Genomic DNA, 14,702 nt, shown 5'->3' on the forward strand with positions numbered 1-14,702 from the left:
ACCGATTTTAAATTAATAACTAGCTTAAAAAGAACAAAAAACCCTAATAAATCACTATTATATATGACTATGATTTTTCCGTATTTCTTCTCGCAATATTTTATTCGCTATTTTAAATGATATCTCGACTAATTTTTTAAAAGAAAGTTTATTACACACCAGAAAAATGTACGCCGAGATATTATTATAGTAAAACGATTTAATTCATAAATTTTATTAATTTGTTCGGCCTTATAAATGCAGAAAGTCATAACTGATATATATTATTTTTATAAATATATAAATGTATGTATCTTTATCCTATATAGAATCAAAAACTACAGGACTGTTTTCAATATAAGTCATGTACTTATATCAATAGATTTCTTGAATCTTAGTAAGGGTTTGTAGCTTCGTTTTTAATCCATATATAGGTTGTTATAGAGCTCACGCATACATTTTGCCTCGGTTCACAAATATTAAATATTTTTTTGTTTATGTTTAGGGTTGTTCTTGGTTGCAGATAATAAAATAGTAATTATGGTAGACTGATATAACTTTCTGTGTTGTATTATACTTTATAATTTAGGGTAATAAAGCTATTTAATTGTTCTTTATAAATGTAAAATTTAATAATAGGAAACGAAAGATAGATATATTAAAAATATAGTCGACTAATACAGATATTATTAGTTTGGTTATATCAAAATGACGTATGCAAATTCACAGTTTTTGACTAATCGTATCAAATTTTGCACACATATTATTTGGGATCCCGGATGAGCCGGATAAGAGTATTAGAATTGGAGCCACGGATAACAATTATATAAAAGGAAAAAAATTAAGCTGGGATAGTAGCTTACTATTATCCGGCTAATGTAATCAAAAAGTATTTGACAGATTTTTATGATTTAAGAACTTATATTTTAAGAACTTCTTTAGAATACATTACATATTTACATAATATCTATATATATGAATACGCGTAATTTACTTTTATTCGTCGTGAAGATAATTGTTTTAATGTGCAGCGGACTCGTATTTTAGTATTAATAATATAAAATATAAACATGTGAATTAAAACTGTGCGAAAATCTTGTAAGGTATATATCACAACGCGCATAAAAAAATGTTTGCGAAACAGCTTGTAGGCGCGATAGTATAAATCTGTATGTATAACACGATAACATACTTACAGTATTGTGCATTTAGGGAAAATGTGTGTGTGTGTGTTCGAGGGGGGAGATGGTTACTATATAGACGTACCTATGTATATGATAATAATTAATAATATGTATAAATAACACCCCCTGCAGCGGCTGCAGCAGTCACAAGCCTACAGCTCCGCCACGAGTTACCGAGCCCAAATGGGCTTTAGTAAATTACACGAAATACCGCTAGGGGTTTTTCCGGCTCCCGCAACTATATCATATTGTAATGAATGAAAACTAATTTTAGCATCCCGCGGGGAGTTCTTCCCTGCACGCTGCTGGTGCGCATGCCATCGCATAATATTAATATTAAATTTCCGTGTCTGAAGCACTCACTTGTACTCCTCGGGATCGAGACCTAGATGACCGAAAAAGTTCTCCAACTGATTGGGATCATATTCGTGTCGATCGTCGACCTTAGCTACCGCCGCCGGCAATAGACTCAGCAAATTGGGCGCCCGGTGACCCACGTCCGACTTGCTGCGTAGTATCGGCCGGCCGCGGAACTCGTCGGTCGCCGTCGTCGGCAATTGATGTCGACGTAGTGGAACAGCGGGTGGCGATTGTTCTTGTTCACCGATCGCCGCTGTCGCCGCTCCAGCGGTATGTGGACGCCAACGGCCATGCGACACGGTAGACTTGACCGGTGACGCGGACGAGCGCGGGGAAACGCCACCGACTTCGTCGTCATTTTCCTCTTCGATCGAACTTCCGGTCCCTCCGTGAGCCTTTCGAAGAAAAAAAACACACGTTCGTATATGGTATATGCTTATGAATTATATAATATTATATATATACCTGCGCATAAGGTATATATCATATTTCTATGTCAATATTTATATATTATACATTAGAATATGTATGTATTTTATTTCTGTTCTAAAAATTGCACACGATCGCTATTATATATAATTATTATGATATACAAATACGATATATATTGTAAGATCTATAAACGTTTTTATAGATTTTATTTTTTAAAAAATACACATATAATATATCGAGAAACACGTCGTATTTAACCAAAAAACCATCACACATCCCATATAATACCGTACCTATATTTTTATTATAAATAATAGAAAATTATATTAGTTTAGACTGTCAGTATTTTTTATTATTATTATTATTATTATTATTACAATTTCGTAAACATATGTATTCATCTTCAATAATATACCATTATATCAATAAATATAAGTATATAATTAAAAAATAATAATTGTTTAAATTAATTTTGACGTTTGGGTTTTAATTTAAATTCTGACTTTTAACTGCTGATAAAATTTCATTCTAAACTATCTTAACATTTTTAATTTTTTTTAAAAAACTCAATGTTTTGCCCTCCAAAATATTGAAATCTTTTAATTTTAAAATAGGTACTCGTATTTACCTTAGAACCAAAATTGAACGAGTACTAGTTAGACTGCATAAACACGTTTTGTCTACGTCGTACGTGTGTAAGACACATACGGAGACAACACATACAAGTGTAGCGTCCTCTTAATATGTACACCCGGGTATATGTTGTATATGTTTAAAAGTGTTTTGAAAACTTCCATAGTTTTATATCTACATATTATTTTAGAGACCTCTAAATTCGAAGAAAGAACCAAAAAGCAGATGATACGAAACGTGTATCAAGTTTTTGTTTTATAAAAATAAATTTGAATTGGATAATAATAAAAAAAGGTTATGATACAAACATTTTAAACCAGTACTATGACATAATCTTAGCATTCCTAGTACGACTACAGATAATAATTACGGTCGTGTGTGTGTGAATAAAATATAGTTAGTAAAGTATAAATGTGAATGTACTTATATTATATATAATATATTAAGTATACACGTTATAAGAGAAGTGGATAAAATGTCTTACAGACTGTTGCCATCTGGCATCCGTTTTGTAACTGGTTAGGCTCAACGAATCCGGGAAAGAGGTTACGTTGGCGACCGCATCCGTTTCGTCTTGTCTGGACTTGTTTCCAAATCTGCAGAAAAAGAAAATTATGATAGATAAAAAAAATAATGTTTATAAAAAAATTAAAACATAAGTTACGAATACATATATATTTATATTTCATTTATTTTTAGTCATTACTATAATTAACAGTATTATTTGAATATTTATAAAATTATATTGTATATAATATGCATATACGTTTAATTGCTTTTAATAAAAATGGATAAATCTTTGAATTTATTGTAATAGATATAGCTAGATACGAACCACTTAAGCCATTCCCTCTAAAACATCCCTGATTTAAAATTTCTAGTATTATTAAAATATCAAAATATCAAAATATTTAGTATAGTATTTTAGCAATATTTAATTAGTATGCTATATACATGTACGGTAATATCTATGGTATGTTTTTATACTGCCTTAAGTACCTACTTTACTTAAATAATCAAATGTTTATAATAAACGATTTTATACGGCTACTGATTCCACTGACTACTATTCCACTAAATTCCTTATTTCTTCTTCAATACCTTATACTAAATACTTAAAATCGAACTCTGTATATTGTGATTTATGTATTTTTATATCTTTTCATATAAAAAATGTATATTATTTATGCAAATTGTATATACCATTCATTTATTTTATTAAGAAATATTTATAAAAAAAAACGGGCAAGAGGGTATCGCTAAGCTGCTCAATAAGTGTCGACTGAGTCACTGTGATGGATGTAATAAATTGTTATTCAATGATATAGTATTGTAAAATCAATTTATTTCACTATTAGGTACTCGTATTAATACAATAATACTGTAAGTTGAATTTATATTTTTCGAAAATATTAAATTTAAAAATATCATTGATTGTATAAAATCTAATAATATACGTAAAACGTAAAAGATTTATTTCCGCACTAATGTTTTTAAACAACAACAAATTAATCGATATCGTTATTCATGGTTTAAATATATAATTTCGTCTAGATTTGAACTAGAACTGCTAATTTTTAAATTGTTTGATTTCGATAGTATGAAAAACTTAATATTAAATCAAAACCATAGCTATAAAATTGGCCAAATTGGGATATTTTATACATTTTTAAATATAAAACAATTTAAAATTGTTCAAAATTTAAATTTCACAAATGCCTACAAAAATAAATTATGCCTATATATTTTAAATATATTTACAAATCTATAAAAACAACTTATTAGGGATACCTATATAGTATTGAATTTTCAAGTTTTTTGACCAAGCTAAAACATTTTTATCAACATTTATAGAAAATGATCTTATAAACATTTGGAATAAATGTCATGTACCTATACGGTTATTCGCTTTTTTCTTATAACAAAATATCTTAAATCGTTTGAGGAATATTAGTTATTTTATGGGGGAATCGCGAGTATTCAAAATATGTAGAAATTTGAACTTCAAACAATCATAAAAAATGTATTTTATTTTCCAATACAAAATGTTTTCTTTAATAAAGGTTTAAAAAATTAAAAAGATCCTTTTATTACATTCTTAAATATTAGATATAAGCAGAAAAAAGGTTTTGAATTTCTAACTACAAAACAATTTGAAAATTTAAGAATTCCGTCGTAATTCTAAGTATAAACATTTTTAAAAAATTACTATAACTATAGATTTTTGATATTTTGTAATTGATAAATAAACAGCTTACCAAGGAATTTGTGTTACATTTTCTAGCATTTTTAAACGGTGAATAATTTTTATCAATTTTAATAATAAAAAAATGGAAATTTTCAAATGTCAATAATAATAAGTGGATGTATTTTATTATACTAAAAAAAAGACCTTGAGTACACCAATTAGCAAAATTTAATAATATAAAGCAAAGTGAGCGTCGAATGAGTTTGAATAAAAAAACGTTATCCGTCATAAATTGAAAGTTTTATATTTCATATAAACAAACCGGTCGTAGTTTACAACCGCCACTATAATGCAGAAATATATAATCGAAGCGTTCAGGAGAATAGGTACAATTCCGGATCATATCATATGGCTTAATATTCTACAGAATTGTTGTTGTGTAGGTAGTAGGTACTATTTTGTGTAGCTTGTAAAATTGTAACTATAGCCTTACCCTTGAGGAGATGGTATATTACAGTAGGTTTCGAATATGTCATCTTCGCCATCGTCGTCATCATCGTCTTCTGCAGCTACAGATCCCGAAGACGCTGAACGACGGCAACGGCGGATCGGGCCGGCCGCCACCGCCGGCGTTGACACATCCGTAATCGTTTCCGTGGCTGTTGTCGTGACGTCCGTGAGATCCGGAAGTGATTTGTGGCAAGTGGCTGATGGTCCACAACAGCATGGTTGATGCTGCTGCTGCTGTTGGCTGTGCGATACCGATCGGCGGTATTGCACCGGCGGAGGAACGATGACATCGTCAAGGAAAACCTATTGACAATAAAGTACACGCTTTCTAAGTTTAAGTTTATCATTATAACTTGTTTAATATTAACTATATTCAATATTAATAAACTGAATGTATGTGTATATTATAAAATAATATAGGTAACAAGTAATTATATACATAATAGATATAACGATGTAACCAGTGACGCAAACAGGGAGCGTGGGGGCTAAGCGTCTTAGCGCCCACTCCCACCTGAAAAAATAACCATAATAAGCACCCTCAAATAATACACGGGTGATGTTTAGTATATTTATTATGTACAATTATAAAAACTTCATATATTTATTTTGAAATTCTCTTACTGTAGGGTAATCATTTACAGTAGGTAACCTATTATACGTATGAAATAAAATCAGACGATTAGCCCCCCTAAAAATTTCGCAGTACTTAAGGCACTGAATACAACGAATTTTAAAATATTTATTAAAAATAGTTTTTCCATATTTTTATGTCTACAACTGTTTTTGTTTTTCAGCCCTCCCTCCGACTCTCCCGTACATTAGCTCTGTGTGTAAATCAAACACCAATCTTATTCACTGTGCTAATTTTAATCAATATCATGTTCCTTCGGAACAGGTAATAACTAATATAGGTACATTATTATATTACACACGTTTAAATTAAATAATGGTAACCAGAAAATATTGGTCGATATTTTTGAAAAAAAAATATTGAATCAGCTTTATTTGATAATATTTGTACATTGTTTATACTTTATTTGTAGGTCCTAGGTTTAACCGTAGCCAAACCTGGCCGTCAATCGAACTCAGACCGTTATCTACACCTATTATCCTATACATATATTATTTATACTACCATGAAACTTCACCATGTGGTGTGAAAACGAAATAAATCGGCCGAAGTGCAGCAATGCGCAGATGTCATTATTTGGCACTCCATTGTTTGATAAAGAATTTTTTTTTACTGCGAGAATTTATTAAATTCGCGCATCAGTTGTTTTGACTTTTCACACAATATTTTTTTTTATGCTTATAAAATATTCAGACGGTCAGCTAAAATGGAATAGGTCATCTGGCATTGTAAAGTTACACGACTTAAAAAAAATAATAAAATTGCTATATTGATATTTAAGTATACTATGTATATATAGGCTAGGTTAGGTGCCTACACAAAAAATCATTACATTTTGACTGTATAAAATTTAACAGAAATATAATTGTTTGTTATAAATTAAAATTACATATAATATTAATTACACATATTATTAATTATTCTTTGGATTTTATTCATAATTAGTCACTAATAAATTATTATTTAAAAATAGTAGCAATTAACTCGTAGAATCACGTCTATAATACACGTTGAAAACTAACTAATAATTAGTAAGGAATTAATAATTTTAAAAAGAAGTTAAATAATTATATTAAATATCAAAATTTCGTGGAATGCTCACCGAAGTTGCTTCGAATAAATTTTCTTTAGAGTCAGTATTCAATAGACGTCTGAGATCGTTTTGCAGTTGCTGTGAGTCAGCCGTGGACTTTCTTTGACATCCGGCTACTAGTCGAGGGCTTTTAGGTGGCGGCAAACAAGTAAAACTTCCACTCGACCAATTACAGCAGTTACCTACGCAGACGTTTCTAATAAATAATAAGTCACTAATTGATTTATTCCTTTCGATTAGGCCGTAAATTTTAGTTTATCAATTTTATCAAGTTATACGTTTTTGCAACAAATTTAAATATATGTCACGAAAACAAACAATACATTGTGTAATTTTTATAAACATGTTTTTTGTTTTAAACTTAGCTTTATCATTGCAACTCAAAATTATTTTTAAATTAAATATGGTACTCAAGAAAATCATTTTGAAACAAAATATAATAATTACATAAATTTAAAATTTAATTTTAAAAGTTTAGGTATACAAATAGGTATTCAAATATTTTATACATTATTATAGAGGTACTTAATAATAAATAGTAATAATTATATATTCAGGGGCGAACGTATTGGGAGGAGGGTGTTTACCTAACCAAAATATTAGTATTAAAAAAATAAATTACCTGAACTACAAATGTATACAACACATAATAAAACTTTTCCGTGGTTTGTAAATTGAGAAATACAATAAAATGATTATTATACTATAATATTATGATTCAGTGGATATGTTATAAATAATTAATCAACACCAGTTGCCTCCAATTTGATAATGTTCAGCGGCAATGTAGACGATGAATGTAATTATCGTCGCTATCGACATATTGTAGAAAATTCGTAACAAGTAAATAATAAATACTTAAAATAAATACAGTATGAATATAGTAATTAATATATTTATAAATATTTTTTTATTCCCCCATTTAGAAATTTTTTCCTACGTTTGCGCCTGTATATATTATATAGTAATTTAGATAAACCTATATACTATTTATATACATCATAGGTAAAAGTTATTTATTTAACGTAATCGGAAATTTAAGAAATATTACAACTATAGATTTAATCGATATTTTATTCAATTTAATAATATTTGAAAACGTTATAGCACCGTACCTTTATAGTTATAACAACCGGAAGCTATGTCTTGCGATGACGAGCCCTTGTCGGAAGAACCGCTGCTTCGGAGACTCCGTCTGAGTTCTTGTTTCCTGTCGAGCACTGTTTCCGATTTGACATAAAGCGATTTTGTTTCTTGTAATAGTTCTACTGCGCTCTTTCGTTTCGCTGAAATCAAAAATTTTAAAATATGAACTATCTGAAAAATAAAACTGATAAATCCGTTTCGGCTAAAAATATAATAGGTATGCGCCGTAATTTGATACAGCTAATGTATCACACTATAACATACTACATATTTAGTAGGTACCTATTATGTAAAATTATATACAGGTATGCAGTTTTTTGGATCACTGTTCATTGAGTGGCAATACTTCACACATTATGCGTAATGTTTATATAAACTACACTGCAGTGTTCCGACTTCCTTCCTGTTTTATGTTTTGTATACATTGATATTGTAGGTATACTACTAAAATACATTATCCTAGTGTTTCCATATTCAGTGTTGCAGCACGGGCCATATCGATTCCCCATGTCAACGACACAAACAAGCGGACATCGCATTACGATTATACACAAGTGCAGGTTAATAGACCATGAACTCCAGGTATTTTGGACCACCCGACTGGAAAGCAATATTTAACTACGCGAGTGCTTATTTTGAGCACTTCCTCTCTGAATGGGAAAACGAAGCAGCTGATACGGAAGCTATACGTGTATGTATATGTATTAAAGTGATTTTTTTTCAAATTGCCTGTCCCATCGGCCATCAGTGAAAGTGATATCGTTTATTGAACCGTTAGAAATTGAATAAACCACAATTTGCGGTTTTTCGTGTGCATATCCATAGTGAAAAAGCCAAGATTGAATTTCACCGGGAATTAATGTTTTGCAGTTCATTAACAGAAGAACAGATGTATTATATTGGGGCTATATCCAATATCCATTATCGAAAATTGGAATATTGTTGTCAGATTCCTTTGACAAAGTTTGTGTATTAATTGTACAAAATATATATAGGTGTACATTCTGGGAAATCTGTATATATTTTAGTTTACAATATATTATAATAACCAGTGATGTATTTATGGGGAGGGGTGCTGTTTCTACCCCCCCTCTCAAGGTAGAATTTTTTTTGTCAAACAATCATTATAATTTATTGAACAACATTTTTAATTTGTCAAGATTCAATAACATAATGTGTCTGTTGAATGTAGACATTTATCAGCTTTATCCTAAACTAATCTTTATTATCAATTCACCGACAGTTATAAGTTATAACATTTAGGTTCGATGAAGTGATTGATAATTTAGCAAATAAAAACAGAAAGCTTGATCTTATAAAATGACAATATTTATACACTTAAATATAATATAATGTAATAAACTTATCACTCCCCCCTCCCCAAAAAAAGTTGTAAATATGCCGCTGATAATAATTATATAGTAATATAATATTCTGTAGGTATTATTTTTAAACCTTTTTGATATTTTAATACTATATAATATAATGCTATTAAAAATTGATAAATTAATAATTTAACAAACTTCATTTCTAAATATTGAACGGTTTATAATGAAATTTAAATATAGGTAAAATACATAATCATGTTATAATCGTATTATCTAATATCTGCATAAAGTACTTTTAGTATTTTCTGAAATTTAGGATTAAATGTTTTGAAATATTAAAACTATTCTTTGTCATCTGTGCAGTACGAGTGTACGCTAATATGGGGAAACCCAAAGTGAATAATATGAATAGCATTTTAAATATCAATAAGTCGGCAATACTGTAACATATTAACCCGAGGTTAACGATTTTACAAAAAATAATTATTATTAATAATAATCAAACTACATGTGAAAATTATTTTTCTCATTTCATTTTTTAAAAATATTGGGTATAGGTTTAATTAAGTTAAGAATGATTATTATATAATTTATCATTAATTAATAAACAGTTTTGTAAATTATTTTACTCAATATATACCGCATAGTGATTTTAAATTATTTTGTTTGAAGAAAAGTTTATCTAGAAAATTAAAATTAATATAAACAATATTTGAATATAATATTATAATTTTTTTTTTTTTTATTGAACTTAAAATTATAAAATTTCTGCCTCGAAATTTAAGGCCATTTGCATTATATTTATATATACCTACATTATTATAGCGGTTCTCAAATATTTTGTTCAATAGCCTATACCTCGTATGTTCCTAAAAAAAATGTACGGAGTCCAAAAAATAATAATATATTGACAATAATAATCCATAAGAAATTATATAAATTGTAAATTTTAATTTTTTTTTCTTTAAAATACCAATATATACAAATTATTTAATGATTATAATGATTCATTTTTCTTAATTTATATTTGATGAGAATAATCTTGGTATGGTGTTTGATTTATTTAGCCAACTATCCATTTTTATTTACAAAAAAAAAAAAAAATTCATTAACAATAAAAATAATTGACGGTAAAATAATATAATAACACACTTATTAATACTAATACGTAATAAAAAAACACACCCAAAAAATGCATCAGCGATAGCTGATGGGTGAAGACTAATGAGTAATGACCGAAGAAATTATCAAAACCTCATAAATTGTAGAATAAGCTAAATTATCGAACACGTAAAATGAACGAAAACCCCACTGTATCTATATAACTTCATTATTGACTATGACACAAAATCTGCCGATTTATAAATGGTTTAGTGTTAGATTTTAAAAGTTTTTCAAACAATACATTGTTTAATTGATTAATTTAAATAATTCAACTGTGTTTGTTTCATTGTTTGGGTTCGAACCTAGAATTGTTCCAATCAGGTAGCTCATGTTGAATTTCTCTCTTTGTTTCTAGTATTTTTTGTACTCCTCGAATATGTGTCTGTTAGTGAGCATTGTGCAGCATGATTGGCACATTGATAGGTCATATTTTGCTATCAAATATCCATGTGTAATATTTGGGTTTCTTTTCCATCTTTTGGCCATTTGTTTAGTTCGGTTTTATTTGTTTTTACATCTTCGTAGTTGAAAATTTTTACCTAAATAATGTTAGTCTGGAGAGCGGGTAGCTAGTTTGGCTTGTCTATTTGCCTTTTCGTTGCCGACTATTCCTATGTGTCTAGGAATCCAGATTAGGACTATAATTTTATTGTTTTTTTTATTTTTTATTCTTCTAGTCTGTTTTGTATTGCTATATCACTAGGATTAAATTTGTTTTTTACATTACTGAGGGGGCTTAACGAGTTACTAGAAATAATATGTATTTGGTTGTAATTTTTATTTATGTACTTTATGCCTTAATTGACATTAGTATGGCAATTATTGCTTGAACTGTATATTATTTATATTAGGTTTTAAGCAGAGCGAAAATTACATTGGTTTTTTATTGATGTATGTTTTTATTTTGTTTCTGAAAACACTATTCATATAATAGAAAAAAATACTCCAATATTCAACTTCGAAGTTGGTTTTCGATAACAAATTGGATCCAGTAGAAAAAATTTCTCAGTACTTTTCAAAATAATGAAAAAACAAAAATAATATACAAAGTTTGGGAATATCTACATAAAATCAGTTTTCGACAAAATCCATTTTGTTTTTTATTGTTAATCAAAAATCAATATGCGTAGACTTGAAATTTTTACAAGATATTTAAATTAATATTTTCTAAGCATAATTATTCTTCCACTGTTATATTAAATTATAGTGTTGCAGCCCTTCCTATTTTCCGGTTGATTTAATATCTTCTCATACATACTTTTAAATTCATTCGTTATTTTATTTTTATCTATTAAAATGGTTCCATCATATTTTATCACCATTGTTGTTTTCAGCCGGTAGTAACCCGCTAGTTTTAGGTTCTTCACTTTTTCAAAGATAGCTTTTATATTATTTTTGTTGTTGTTGTTTTGTATTTCTGACATTTCTGTAATTCATTGTTCTTTCTATAGTCTCTTAAATATTCTCTTAGTTATTTTTCCTTCTCTTTGTTAATTGCTGGAGTTGTTTTATTTTTGGTTACTTAGATTCTGTATCACCTTAAGACGTGTCTTTCCTTTATTTCTAAGCCATTTTTTTTTAAATTGTTATCAAACCACATTTTCCTCTTTTTACCTGACATGTCTCCCAATGTTTCCCAATATCCTTTGTGGTGTATCTTTGATTACATATGCTATTTTCATTTTATTTTAAAAAAGATAAATTTATTAGGGTAGTTTCGAATTGTGATTTTTATTAACATTAAATAACGTCAGAAAAAATGTATACGAAAATTGTAATATAGTTTAATTTATTGTTTTCACTTAGTCTTTTATTTTTATATTTTATAAATTTCTATTTTACTGTTAATAGTTTCTTATTTTAATTGTCAAAAGTCGAAACATTTAATTTTGTTAAGTATTTTAAAGTACCTAAATGTGTAAATACGAGTAATGTTAGTATTAAGGTACTATAGGTATCTATATTTTGACGACTCTAATTAACCTATTCACTTTTTTCGTGGGTCTCCTCTACCTTATCTTGTAGATATCATAGTAATGGATACATAATTGACTATTAGTGGCGGTGTAAACGTGTCTTTGAAGGTTGTTGAACAATACAATTATTATGGTATTATACTATCTAATCATAGTAATAACGGTAATAATATTAATAACATTATTTCACCCATTTCTAAGTCGAGTAAATAAGTCACTGGCATTTACATAAGAGTTTTATATTTTTACAAGCAGTAGGAATATACGCTTAAAAGTAGTATTATACAAATATTTACTTAGAAACAGGCAATAAATGAAATATAACGACTATTATATTTCATTAATAGTTATTTATTACTATTGAACAAATTAGTTTTTGTTATCTGATATCTATCTGTAACTTTCTCACAGCACATTAAGTGTCTCATATAGTAATTTATTATTGTACCGTACTATAAAATACTATGAATATTTAAGTAATGCCGATAACCTGAAGAACATTATAGGATTCAAATTTACATAGCATAATATTAGGTAACTAGTTATGGAAATGGGAAATTTAATTTTTTTTTACCCCTGTTGTTGCTTATAATCTAAATTTTGAGTACATAGCACTTGTTTTGTTTTGAATGCAAACTCGAGTTTACACAATAGTACACTGTACACGCATTAGACTTATGGACTATAACGCATTTTCCATATAGTTTACTTAATTTAGTATGTCATATGCTCAACACGTGGTGTGTGTATTATTAAATTATACGTATCCATTTCGACAGATTATGCAATCCGTTCATTAAACAAAAGTGGTTAAGATGAAAGAAAGATGAAGAGCATATACTCGTAGATTAAAAAAAACGTGAGTTTGTAAACGGCAAAGATATAAATGATATAATAACAAATAACAATTAAAATAATATTATTTATATAATATACCTCTGTGGCTCTACGTATAATTCCTACCTAATAGTAATAACAATGTTAAGATAATAACATTAAATATTATAATAATCTCACCAGTGCATTGTGGCCGGTACGACGATGCCTGTCCTTTGTCCGTCCGGAGAATGGCGTTCGTGACGTTTAGCGTTTTTAAAGGTTGTCCGGGCTGTTGGCGTACGTAACTGCTGCAAGCTGACGACAACGTGGCCATGTCACTGGCTCAGACTGAATACCGGATGCATCGCCGCCGGACTTGTGACCTGGAACAATGCACACATGACGATGTAATAATAATAATATAACGAAAAATGAACGTGTTAATTCCAAATCGAAAAGGAGAACGCACCCTCCTGCGTGCCATGTCATAATATAACGTAATATAATGCGACGATGACCTGCAGTGTATCGTAGACGTGCGTTATACACGTTAACGTCGTATACGTGGGAGGTTTGATATTTTATATTATTATTATTATTATTATTATTATTATATAGGGACAAACGACTATAGGATGGACACAGTACGACGGCGAGGTGTACATCATACATATAATATATGGATGTATTGTACATAATGTACCTTGGAATGCTTCATTTTTATTTTTCCGTTTTCGTCTTTGTATGACATTGCTTAAAAAAAATAATATTTTTGTTTTTCGTTGTATTAAATATATTAAATGCATTTGTCCGTCGGTAAAAATATCGTATTATGTCATTCTTCTATTTCTAAATAATATTATATAATATACACAACCCCTTTTATTTATTTGTTTTTTATTCTCTTCGCACGTTTTTCCAGTTTCCGGTCACCGAAATTTTACCCGCAGTCACATATTATATACATATATAGGTAATATTATGCTTTACATTTACCTATTATATATATGTGAAAGATTTAACACTCATTGAATATGCCTATATTATAATATATTATTTACAATCGGTTTAAATACAGCTATAACCTGTTTTATATTTGAGAGTTCAACAGTTCAATCCCAGATTTGGAATTATATTTATGGCTGAATTCCGTCCGATAATATTCCTAGTTCAGTTCTAAGTCTGTAAAATGTAATTACGTATTATTTTTCAGACTCAATTAGTTTATTTTTCGGCGGCCGAATTAAGTATAAATT

At 28.8% G+C, this 14,702-nt stretch overlaps 1 protein-coding gene across 1 annotated transcript in view; it reads right to left on the reverse strand.

Moving 5' to 3' along the window:
* Positions 1–14,702, reverse strand: part of LOC113549324 — a 47,839-nt gene that overhangs the window by 9,848 nt on the left and 23,289 nt on the right. The window contains exons 2-7 of the mRNA XM_026950573.1: positions 13,645–13,829; positions 8,129–8,299; positions 7,023–7,195; positions 5,270–5,589; positions 3,073–3,184; positions 1,527–1,918 (exon numbers count right to left, since the gene is read on the reverse strand). Coding sequence (XP_026806374.1) covers positions 1,527–1,918; positions 3,073–3,184; positions 5,270–5,589; positions 7,023–7,195; positions 8,129–8,299; positions 13,645–13,780 — 1,304 coding nt within the window. The 5' untranslated portion in view covers positions 13,781–13,829. The remainder of the gene's footprint in view (positions 1–1,526; positions 1,919–3,072; positions 3,185–5,269; positions 5,590–7,022; positions 7,196–8,128; positions 8,300–13,644; positions 13,830–14,702) is intronic.

This window comes from Rhopalosiphum maidis, chromosome 1 (assembly GCF_003676215.2).
Source record: "Rhopalosiphum maidis isolate BTI-1 chromosome 1, ASM367621v3, whole genome shotgun sequence".
NCBI lineage: Eukaryota > Metazoa > Arthropoda > Insecta > Hemiptera > Aphididae > Rhopalosiphum > Rhopalosiphum maidis.